Source organism: Prionailurus bengalensis, chromosome X (assembly GCF_016509475.1).
Source record: "Prionailurus bengalensis isolate Pbe53 chromosome X, Fcat_Pben_1.1_paternal_pri, whole genome shotgun sequence".
Classification (NCBI taxonomy): domain Eukaryota; kingdom Metazoa; phylum Chordata; class Mammalia; order Carnivora; family Felidae; genus Prionailurus; species Prionailurus bengalensis.
Window position 1 is genome coordinate 89,149,679 of NC_057361.1, and position 12,431 is coordinate 89,162,109.

General features: G+C 49.4%; 1 protein-coding gene across 4 annotated transcripts in view; it reads right to left on the bottom strand.

Moving 5' to 3' along the window:
• COL4A6 (collagen type IV alpha 6 chain) overlaps positions 1–12,431 on the bottom strand; it is a 316,646-nt gene that overhangs the window by 31,523 nt on the left and 272,692 nt on the right. For all 4 annotated transcript variants that reach the window (XM_043570641.1, XM_043570640.1, XM_043570639.1 and 1 more), the window contains 6 exons: positions 6,382–6,451; positions 5,314–5,421; positions 4,017–4,157; positions 3,059–3,163; positions 1,118–1,278; positions 436–615 (listed from right to left, as the gene is read on the bottom strand). In XM_043570641.1, the coding sequence (XP_043426576.1) occupies positions 436–615; positions 1,118–1,278; positions 3,059–3,163; positions 4,017–4,157; positions 5,314–5,421; positions 6,382–6,451 (765 nt within the window). The remainder of the gene's footprint in view (positions 1–435; positions 616–1,117; positions 1,279–3,058; positions 3,164–4,016; positions 4,158–5,313; positions 5,422–6,381; positions 6,452–12,431) is intronic.

Here is a 12,431-nt window from a genome sequence, read left to right on the forward strand (position 1 = left end):
CTAGTTTATCAATCAGTTCCTCTGATTTAGTTCATTTAGTTCATGGAAATGAAGTTTGTCAATTCTTGATGATCTGATAATACAAAATATTCTAGACCAGTGGTGGGGAGGGGGCAGGAAACTGGAGCAAGGTAACAGTCCCTGGCAGGGGTTGGGTCACAGAAAGCAGCCGGATTACCTGCAAGGGAAAGCTGAGAAGCTAAAGCATTTTCAGTGATATGGTCAATGGGTACTAGCATTTCTCAAATGAGGCAATGACCCATTTTGAGAAAAAGATTCCCATTTTACAGAAAAGAAAAGCACAGAGCACAGAGTTTCAGTGGCAGAGGTGGGAGGAGATGTTCTACCCTGTCTCATGGTTAGTGGCCATCAGGACCCCCACTAAGTCAGATGTGAGGATTTATAGAGCTTATCACCCAGGAACTATCAACTTACTGGGAGGCCTGGCAGACCTGGTAAACCTGGTACTCCATCCTTCCCTGGGATTCCTGTTTTACCAGGGAGCCCCTGGGGGCCAGGATCACCCCGCTCCCCTGGCATCCTTGATCTTGAACTGAAAGTTGGCTCCCCTTTCTCTCCTTTGCGGCCTGCAGGACCCCGAGGTCCAAATAAACCCTACAAAACAGACAAAAGGGAACAATCAGGAGATGTATACATTATAGGACTCTGGTACCTAGCATAGGTCTGACCTAAAGCAGAACCTTGGGTACATTTTGGCACTGTTCAGGGCACTTGATAATTTCCTCATCTGGGATTACAACTGCCCATTTTTTTTTCTTATCCTTTCTAAATCTTTGAAATTTTTGAGGATGGTAACCCTGTCTTAATTCGATTTCATCTTCAGGGCCCAGCGCAGTGTTAGGCAAATACAAACAATTTTGTGGAAGGAAGAGAGGGATTAAGGAAGTGGGGGAAGAGAGGGAACATAGGTAGGTCAAAGCAGAAAGGGACTTTGGAGATCAGCTAGTCTGACTTTTTCATATTACAGATCAAAACCCTGAAGCTTTGTTTTATTCCAAACTGTCTTTCCTGTGTTTTAGGAACGTGACTGGGGAGGAGTATGGGGCACTGGAAAGCTCCTATTGCTCCCTCAGGGCCAAAGTTTGGTGAGACTTACTGGAGTCCCTGATGGGCCCTGTGTACCCCCAGAGCCTGGATCTCCTCTGGTTCCTTTAAGGCCTGGAAGGCCAATGAGACCTTGTGACCCAGGCAGGCCTGGCTCCCCAGGTGGTCCAATGTTAGGGACACCGCCATCACAAGCACAAAACCCCGAGTCGCCTGGAGGAGAAAAAGACAACATTAAACAAAATAGACCATCTTTCTAAGAAAAAGGATGATACAACAGTGGTAATTTGTGACTTGAACAACTCCCTGGAGGGAATCAGAATGTCCACAGAGAACAAACTCACATGAACTAGGTTTATGAACCAGATCTACTCTCTATCAAAGTACATTTGTACCAGTGATTTGATTTCATTACTCTCAGGGGAGACAACCCAGCGATCAGTGAGTCTAATTAATGTACAGCCAGAGTTAAGAACCACTGCCCTATGCTAACCACTTGGATCTGGAATCTAAGCCACTCAAAAATTCTCTTCATCATAATGTCTTTTCCCTTGTGTTCTGTACACAGAGACAAATGTCCAATAAATGTATGACAGGGATTTTGGCAAAGCACCTTTGAAGTGGTATCAAGGAATCACTAACACTATAGCCCAGCCACCTGTACCTTCCATGCTTATGGTGTGGAAAATGAGAACTTAGGCCAATGTAGGTGACTCTGAGGTCCCCTAACATCCTGAAGGGCCTCTTTTTACTTTCAGAAAATTGATAATCCCTGAAACTCAGAAAGAACAGTCTGTAGCATTTCTCAAGTGTGATCCATGGATCACAGTCAGTTATGTTGCCTGTTCATAAGGCAGCTTGCTGGGCCTCACCCCAATTCTAATAAAGCAGACTCTCAGGAGGCCAGAACCAAGAATCTAATTTTGAGTAATCTCCCTTAGGTGATTCTCATGTACAGTGAAGCTTGAGAATCACCATCACTATTCCAGACTTAGGGAAAACCTTCTGGTCCCATGGGAATATAGAATGGGGAGCATTAGAGTTATATCTTTTCAGGAGCGAGAATGGTATCCGGAAGTACACTAGCTCTGTAGTGAGTCACACAAAGGCAAAGGTTAACATCCTAAGTCAAAACTTGCAATTCCATCTCCTTTTTCTCCAAATAGTCCTCCTTGCAGCTGAACAACAGAGATGGAACTTTTGAAAACTTCTCAACTAGCTCCTATACTTACGTAGTGACATTTTATGATTCAGTAATGAGAAAGGGGAAGAGTAAGTTAGGACCTCTCTGCTTGAGGCTGAGGAGAGCTGTTAACTCTGTGAGAGAAGGGGAAAGATCTCAGATAACTTGAACTCCCTAGGCCATCCCCAAACCTCTCTGGAGCCCAGAGTTTCACCTCTTCCTCCACTTAGGCCTGGGCTGCAACTAAAATGAATTGATTTATTTGAGCTTTAAGCATCTGCATCTCAAGAGTATGAAACAGAGGAATGACCCAAAGGCAGCAAGAAGATGGACAGAGCAGTGTGGCCAAAGGCTGGCATAATCAGTTAGCCCTTCAACATCGGGGGGTGGGAAGGGAGATGCAGTTATTTTTCTGGAGCCAGTTGGTTGTTTCAGAGTGCCAACTCTTGACCTTTTCAGAGTCCTATCCTTCAGACTGAAGTTAATGATAAGTGGCATCCATCCTTGGCCTTGCAAGCTGAAAAGTGTTGCCGCATGTACTGGTTAATAACTGGGGTTAACGGCAACAGCTTCTGCAGGTGACACAATAGGACGAGCAGCCTGCAAGCCACTTTGTTCTATGTGACCTCAACTTCCAGCCTCAGTCTCAGAGCCCTAAACATAGCCCTTCCAACAATCTTAAAATCAAATCCCTGATCAAGATCCCAAATTGCTTTTGTTCACATTCCCAAGGCCGTTAGTTTGCTCATTCCCCGGAAAGCTTTCTGCAAGGAGTGTGGGGAACAAAGAAACCCAAGGGGACAAAATTACCTTTTATTCCTTTGAGGCCTGGGTTTCCTTTTGGACCTCGTTCTCCTCGGAGACCAGGGAACCCTGGCTCTGTGTTCTGTAGTGTTCCAGTCTCAAATGTTCGACCTTCAGGACAAAGGAAGCATAAAGGATCTCACACGAGCCTAGACTCACATGACTCAGCACAGCAGCTCAGTCACTGAGGACTAAGCATCCTTGAGGCTAAACAACCGAAGCAGACACAGGGACCCAAAGTCTGTAGCAAGTCTTATCCCTTATTGACTCTATTCATTCTACTACTGCTTACAGAAGGTCTACTATGTTCCAGGCACTGGACTAGACAGTGAGGGTACAGGAATGACCCAGATAGCTTCAGTAAGCCAACAGGCCCAGAGTCTACCCCAGAAAGTTTGAGGGAATGGGTGCAAGCTGCAGAAGTCATGGGGTTTAGATTACAAACAAGCACACTGGGCATATTTCTAGCCTTTCTCTTAGAATCTAGAATTCCATACTCAGGTAGGAGACTTAGGGAAAATAAGCTTTGTAGAGGCTTTTAGCAACCATCTTGAGGATCCAGGCTTGGCTTTCCATTTCTCAGGCTCTCAGCCCACCCCACTAGAGCTTGAAGGAGCCAATGTTGCTTCATCATGAGCTGCAAGACCAGAGGCCAAGGGGCTGAGAACAGTAGAGGGTGGAATGAAATGAGTACAGAAATTGGAAGGAATTAGATAGTGTTTGGTTATTGAGGTGGCCTTAGCTTGCTTTTTTCTTGATGAGCACTCTGAGTGCTGTGGTCGTTAACCTGTAGAAGAAGGCTCTGACTCAGAGAGAACAAGGCCTTTGTCACTGCCCCTCTGCCAGTCATTGTGTATCCTGGCTATTTCTCCTGTGAAATGCTCTCTCCCTCAAAAATCATGAGTGTTCTGCCATCTGGGTCACACCTGAGTCTCAACACCAAAGAGAAAAATGAATGACTTACCAGGTGGGCCTGCTAGGCCTGGTAAGCCTGGCAAACCGCCTTTGCCAGGGGGGCCAGCTGCCCCAACTGTGGTGCGGCCTGGGTTTCCTTTGTCCCCCTTGAGACCTGGAACTCCTTGGTGCCCTAGGGCACCTGGGACACCTGGAAGAATAAGCCCACACAATAATGCTACTCATGTCACCCTACCCTTCAGGGGCATTGCAATCAGTGGCATACATTGGAAACTAACTCCAAGGGAAGAATTTGGAAAAGCATTTGCCCTTCTCTTGCATCAGAGTTAGAGGGCTCATTAGGAATCATCTAGCCTAACTCCTCAGTAAGTTGAGACCCAAAGTCATGAGGAAACATGGTCAAGGGCGCAAAGCTTTTTAGTGGCAAACCTGAGAGGGAAACCTGGTCTCCAGCCTTGTACTTTGTGATTTTTCAACCTTGGTAGTGGGATCAGCTGTACCTCCTCCAGTGGATGCTTTATTTATTTATATATATTTTTAAATTCTTTTTAACATTTATTTATTTTTGAGACAGAGAGAGAGAGAGCATGAACAGGGGAGGGTCAGAGGAAGAGGGAGGCATAGAATCTGAAACAGGCTCCAGGCTCTGAGCTGTCAGCACAGAGCCTGACACGGGGCTCGAACCCACAGACCGCGAGATCATGACCTGAGCCAAAGCTGGATGCTTAACCAACTGAGCCACCCAGGCGCCCCCTCCAGTGGCTGCTTTAAAAGCACAGGTATCCTTACAGATGCCCATCTCCAAGGAACTTAGAAACTGATGCCTTTAAAAGCAATGTCTGAAGCTTTATATTTGGGTCACCATGGCCTCTCAGAATCTGGCATGCCCTTTCTCTATTTACTACTATAGAATGATATACAGGTATGCCCCTCCAATTGTTGTTTCAAGGGTGTCATCCATAGGATCCTGGGCCATTTAGTGCCTGAGTTAAGCACAGAGTGAGGATCTGGGTACAAACTCTCCTCTGGGCTTTTGTTGGCCCCTTCTGGCAAGCATCAGCTGGGATGACACATCCACAGAAGAGTGACAGTGTTCTAGCAGGCCAACACTGGCCCCCTCTGGTTACCACAAACCTCAGTAGAGTTGCCTGTTTAGCAATGCTACATTATTCAGGCCAAAAGAAAGCTGTTCACCCAGGTCATATCTTCATATACATTAGCTTTGGGACAGTGGTAGGGAGCTTAGTGACTACCATTTACCTTTCCTTTGACTTTGGCTAGGTACATACCCAGACCAGAATGGATAGAGGACAGATCTGTGCAGGGGGTGGGTTAGTTTGCTTTACCTGGTAAAGCTGGCAAGCCAGGGAGGCCGGAAGGTCCAGGCAGGCCCTGGACGCCTTCATCTCCTTTAAGTCCTGGGAGGCCTGGCACACCAGAGTCTCCAGGGTAACCTGGCATTGTGATGAAAGAAAAAAGCCATAAGCAAACCCAGAGAAGGCCCACTAATGTCACAAAATGTCTAAGAGGAGTTGCAAGGAGATGTCCTCATGGTGGACGTGCCTTTCTTGTACTTCATAGGTCTCTCAGATGCTAATGGCCTCAGTGATAATGGGCCCACTTGAGCTAAGTCTCCATTAATGTCCAGAACCAGTCTGGCCAGGGTTTACCTTCCATGGTAAGATCTGGTAAGTACTAGGAACGTTTTTCTACTACTACCAACCTGCTGTCATGCATCAAATGTCTACTATTTGTGTTATGGTGTTGAAGTCTACCACTCATATTATGCACATAGGTTCCCTGGAAGTGGAACATAAGAAGCCGCTGTCGAACATTAACACCTTGGCTTCAATGAATTTACTGGCTAGGGCATAGGCCAGAGAAGATGAGAGAGGAGAAATAATTTAGGACACTCAGGTAGAAGAGGTACAATAGTAGAAGCCTTTGCTCAAGCAAAGAGTAGACACTGGGCATATGGATGTTTGGAGAAGGCAATGGAAAGAGTTGGATACTTCTCCACCTCCTATGAAATCGTCAAACCCAAGCATGAATGGGATCATGTAGATGAGACACCAAGTGTCTCATGGTACAAGGCTGCAGTCAGCCTGGCTGGGGAGGATACCAATCCTTCCCTAAGCATCTTTAAGAGAACAATTTTCAGCAAGTTCAGGCCCAGTCTGACCCAAATCCTAGTCTTAGTGGACCCAACACAAACATGAAGCATAGGGCTTGACTTCTTTGCCCAAAGACATTGGAATTCAATTTTCTAAGTACAGGACTCATGAGGGGCCCTTGAGGGCGTTGGGTTTAGCAGCAATCCAGTGGCTGACAAAGTACCCTTTTCACAATCACAGGGAATATAGAATTTAAGTCCTGGTGCTTTCTTTTTCACTCAAATCAATGAAAAGTTTCACCTGAGATCACAGCACCATCCGTATCGATGTAAACATCTGGGCCTGGCAAGCCAATGCCACCCTTTTCGCCCTGTAAAGATTCAATGCGTTAAATGCAAATATTTCTGTGACCTCATCACTCAAGATCTATGTGCCTTCAAAACCACTCCTCAGGAAAATGAAAGGTTTCTCCTCCTGCAACCCCTAATTCCCAGGGCCAACTAGTCCATAGGTTAATTCTAGAGCTCAATAAGTTTCAGATGAAGGCAACATAAGGCAGGCCAGAGGCCTTACACTCAATTGCAAACCTGTCAAAACAAGGGATCTCAATTTTATTTTGCAACCTGAAAGGGCGGGCCTATGCCAGCCGACTCCATCTTGTTCTGTGTCCTTCACCTAGACCATGCCTCCTCCCTTTGAGTGACCTCCCGCTCACCCATTCAAGCTTCCTGATCAAAACACGCCACTTCCCCAGCCAATCGGCTGCCCCTAGACCCCTATAAAACCTTTGTGCTTTTGAAACTCGCTCTCTTTCCCTGGTATCTCACCGCTGCGTCGGTGCAGGTAGGGGATTGAGCTCGAGCTAGCTCGGATAAAGGCTCTTTGCTTTTGCATCGGACTCGGCTCCCTAGTGGTCTTTGGGGATCACGAATTCTGGGCATAACATTTGGGGGCTCGGCCCGGGATCCCCAAGAACCCCAAGGGACCCCCGACCCGGAGAGCCTGACTGGCCACGGTTAGTGTCTGTTTGTTCTGTCTTTTCTGTGTGAGCTCATTTCTGGAATTCTGGTAGTGCCCGACGCGGTCTAAGTGGACGCACTGGAGGACCACGGGCCGGGAGTTTCGGAAGACGTTCCGATTCTCCCTTCTGGAGGGACGTGGAATCCCCTCATTTGTTTCGGAGGGACGTGGAATCCCCTCAAAGGTCTGAGACGAGGCGGGTCGCTCCCGCTGGTCGGTGTGAGGCCGTCATCTTTGGAGGGACGTGGAATCCCCTCATCGGTTTTGGAGGGACATGGAATCCCCTCAAAAGCTAGCTTTCAGTTTTGCTTCCATGGAGTTGGAAGACTTTCTAGGGGCCCTCTGTTTGTCTGTTTTTGTGTTTCTCTGTTTTGCTCTGTGGACTTACTGGACGGACGTTAAGGGACAGACTCGGACTACTCCTCTAAGTATTATGATTGATCACTTTAAGGATGTGAGGGGAAGAGCTAACAACCTCAGTGTGGAAGTCCGAAAGGGTCGGTTGCAGTTTTTTTGCTCTAGCGAGTGGCCAACTTTCAATGTCAGATGGCCACCAGAGGGGACCTTCGACCTCCCTACCATCCACCGAGTCAGGAGTATCATCTCTCAGCCTAAGACGGGCCATCTTGATCAGCTCCCTTACATTATCACTTGGCAGGACCTTGTAGAAGACCCACCCTCTTGGCTTAAGCCCTTCCTAACCCTGCTCCCTCCGGAGCCAAAACCCATTCTTGCTTTGCAGGAGACAGAGAAGAGGAAACGTCTTACCCAGCCTTCAGCACCCCTCTACCCTGTCCTACAGGGGGGTACTGAAGAAGAATTAATTTTTCCTCCCCCATATAACCCCTCTAGGATGCCGGAAGAACACCATCCTCCCCCTCCGGGGGAGGCAGACGCTGTTTCGAGAGCGGGAGGCGGAAACGCTCCAGGGGGAAGCCCGCCCTTTACCAGACAAAGGGCTCAGAGGGGGCAATCCGCCTCCGCCGCCGACTCTACTATTCTGCCCTTGCGAGCCACCGGACCCCCAGACGCGGAGGGGAATCAGCCCCATCACTATTGGCCTTTCGCCACTAATGACCTCTACAATTAGAAAGCTCAGAATCCTAAGTTTTCCGAGAAACCGGCAGGGCTTATTGATTTATTAGACTCTGTTCTTTTTACCCATCAGCCCACGTGGGACGATTGCCAGCAGCTTTTGCAGGTCCTGTTCACGACTGAAGAAAGAGAAAGAATCCTCAGTGGGGCCCGAAAACTAGTTCCGGGCGCAGATGGGAATCCCACCACCAACCAGGCTCAGATAGATGTCTCCTTCCCCTTAACTCGGCTCCAGTGGGATTTCAACATGGCAGAAGGTAAGGAGAGGCTCTGGGTCTACCGCCAGACTCTAATGGGGGGTCTCTGAATGGCTGCTAGAAAGCCAACCAATTTGGCCAAGGTAGGAAATGTACAACAGGGAAAAGATGAATCTCCGGCTGCCTTTTTAGAACGGATCATGGAGGCATTCCGTACCTATACCCCCATGGATCCAGAGGCTCCGGAAAGCAAGGCAGCTGTTATCATGGCCTTTGTAAACCAATCGGCCGTAGACATTAGGAGAAAATTACAGAAAATAGATAGACTAGGAGAAAAAAGTCTGCAGGACTTATTGGTGGTAGCCGAAAAGGTATATAATAACCAGGAGCCTCCTGAGGACAAGCAGGCTCGTGCCATGGCGGCTGCCAGCAGTAAGCAGACTCGAGACCTGGCCAGAATACTGCTAGCTACCACTGCTGACTTCCCCGAGGAAGGAGACCGCCGTCTCCGGCAGCTGGCAGACGACGCAAGAAAAGGTAAAGGAACCACCAAGGGGGGGAAGCAGAGGCTGCAGAAGGATCAGTGCGCATACTGCAAGGAGATAGGGCATTGGGCCCGAGATTGTCCGAAAAGGGCCGGCGGGAAGGGAAGCAAGACTGATCGAGTAAAAGTCCTAGAGCTGGATGAACTAAGTGATTAGGGGAGTCAGGGTTCGGACCCTCTCCCCGAACCCAGGGTAACTCTTAAAGTGGAGGGGACCCCTATTGACTTCCTTGTCGACACCGGAGCACAACATTCGGTCCTCCGCACCCCACAAGGAAAACTAGCTAGCAGGAAGTCCTGGGTACAAGGGGCAACTGGTATGAGCCAGTATTCATGGACTACCCGAAGAACAGTAGATTTGGGAACGGGCTGGGTATCCCACTCCTTTATGGTAATACCAGAATGCCCCTACCCGCTGTTAGGACGGGACTTACTGACCAAGATTGGAGCTCAGATAACTTTCAGACAAGGGGGGCCTCAGGTCACCGATGGCAAGGGCCACCCCATCCAGGTCCTGACCATGAAACTGGAGGATGAATACCTCCTCCACCAGGAGGCGCTCCCGAGAGAGGATAATATAGACAGATGGCTACAAGAATTCCCCTCGGTTTGGGCAGAGACGGGGGGATGGGACTAGCCGCTCATAGGACCCCAGTCCTGGTAGAACTCAAGCCAGGAGAGAGTCCGGTAAGGATCAAACAATACCCCATGTCTCAGGAGGCCCGGAAGGGGATCCAGCCACACATCCGGAGACTACGAAGCCTAGGGGTACTAGTTCCTTGCCAGTCTGCCTGGAACATCCCCTTACTGCCGGTCAAAAAGCCTCACACAAATGACTACCGACCGGTACAAGACCTCCGGGAAGTAAATAAGAGGGTCGCGGACATACACCCAACTGTTCCCAACCCATATACTCTCTTGAGCTCCTTAGCGCCCTCCAGGGTCTGGTATACTGTACTAGATTTAAAGGACGCCTTCTTCAGTCTGCCGTTGGCACCCCAGAGCCAACCCTTGTTCGCCTTTGAGTGGCATGATCCGGAGGAGGGCTACAGTGGACAACTCACCTGGACACGGCTACCTCAGGGATTCAAAAATTCACCCACCATCTTCGACGAGGCACTACACGAGGACCTGGGTGAGTACAGAAGGGAGCACCCTGGCCTCACCCTTCTACAGTATGTAGATGACATCCTGATTGCTGCCGACACTGCCAAAGACTGTGAGCGAGGGACCCAGGACCTGCTGGCTACCCTGGGGGCCTTAGGATACCGGGCATCTGCGAAGAAGGCTCAGATATGCAGGGAGAGGGTAAGTTACCTGGGATATATCCTGGAGGGCGGACAGCGGTGGTTATCAGAAGCCAGAAAAGAAACTGTCCTAAAGATCCCTACTCCTACCTCCCGAAGAGAAGTGAGGGAATTCCTAGGATCAGCCGGCTACTGCCGCCTCTGGGTTCCAGGTTTTGCTGAGATCGCCAGGCCCCCTATATGAAGCTACCAAAGAGGGGAAAACATTTAAATGGGCTGAAAAAGAAGAAACTGCCTTTAATCAGTTAAAAAGGGCCCTCCTAAGTGCCCCAGCCCTGGGCCTACCGGACATTACGAAGCCCTTCCACCTCTTTGTAGACGAACATAAGGGAATAGCAAAAGGAGTTCTAACTCAAGCCTTAGGCCCCTGGAACCATCCAGTGGCTTACCTGTCTAAGAAACTAGACCCAGTGGCTGCCGGCTGGCCGCCATGCCTAAGAATTATTGCGGCGACAGCACTCCTAGTCAAGGATGCAGACAAACTGACCCTAGGACAGGAGATCTGGATCACGACCCCACACGCCATTGAAGGGGTCCTGAAACAGCCTCCGGATAGATGGATGAGCAATACACGTATGACTCATTACCAGAGCCTCCTACTCAACCCTCCACGAGTGCGGTTCCACCCCAGTGCAGCCCTCAATCCCGCAACCCTGCTGCCCGACCCTGACCTAGGTGCTCCATTACTGGCCCCTCCCCGATGCCGAGGCTACTTGGTTCACTGATGGCAGCAGCTTTGTGCAAAACGGACACAGGTATGCGGGTGCAGCGGTGGTCACCGAAACGGACACCGTATGGGCAGAGGCTCTACCCTCCGGAACGTCAGCCCAGCGAGCAGAGCTCATAGCCCTCACCAAGGCGCTGATGCTAGGAGCTGGAAAACGGCTCAACATCTACACAGACAGCCGTTATGCATTTGCCACAGCTCATATTCATGGGGCAATTTATCAGGAGAGGGGGTTACTGACGGCAGAAGGGCGGACTATAAAAAATAAGCAGGAGATACTTAACCTGCTTACGGCCTTATGGCTTCCTGCCAAGCTAGCCATTATCCACTGCCAAGGGCACCAAAAAGCTGATAACCCAGTAGCTAGAGGTAATCGAAAGGCTGACCAGGCAGCCAAGGCAGTAGCCCTTACTCCAGTCCCCACCATGACCATACAACTACCAGACCCGGGAGACCCAGTTTTACCAGACCAGCCCAAGTACTCCCAGGAGGAGTTACAGCAGATCAAGAAACTCCCCATGGCCCAGGAGATAAAGGGATGGTGGTATACACCTAACAAGGAACTCGTGTTGCCAGACCAGCTCGGAGTCTCAATATTAGAGCACATGCATCGGTCTACTCACATGGGGGCCCGAAAATTAAAAGACTTAATCCGACATGCCGGAATTAAGATTCACCAACAGGACACCAAAATAGAGCAAGTTGTATCTGCCTGCAAGACCTGCCAACTCACCAACGCGAGGGCCACATCAAATAAAAAAGGAACCAGGCTCAGAGGCACCAGACCGGGAGCCCAATGGGAAGTCGACTTCACTGAAGTCAAACCAGGAAAGTATGGTTTTAAATATCTTTTAGTATTTACAGACACCTTCTCTGGCTGGGTGGAGGCATACCCAACCAAGCATGAAACGGCTCAGACGGTGGCTAAGAAGCTACTAGAAGACATCTTGCCCAGGTATGATTTTCCTGCCATGGTAGGATCGGATAATGGACCAGCTTTTATCTCGCAGGTAACACAGGCAGTAGCCAAGGCGGTGGGGGCAAACTGGAAATTACATTGTGCTTATAGGCCCCAGAGCTCAGGACAAGTAGAAAGAATGAATAGAACCCTAAAAGAGACCCTTACCAAATTAACCATGGAGACTGGTGGGGACTGGGTGACTCTCCTACCATACGCCCTTTACCGGGTTAGAAACACTCCTTACACTCTGGGTTTTACTCCCTACGAGATCATGTTTGGCAGGCCACCCCCTGTTATTCCCAGCCTTCGAGCTGAACTTATTGCTGAGTTTAAAGATCAAGAACTTTTTCTTTCCTTGAGCGGGCTCCAGAGGGCGCACAAGGACATTTGGCCGCGCCTCCGTGCCATCTACGAGGCTGGCCCGATCCCGACACCTCATCAGTACAGGCCGGGAGACTGGGTCTACGTCAAGAGGCACCACCGAGAGACTCTTGAGCCG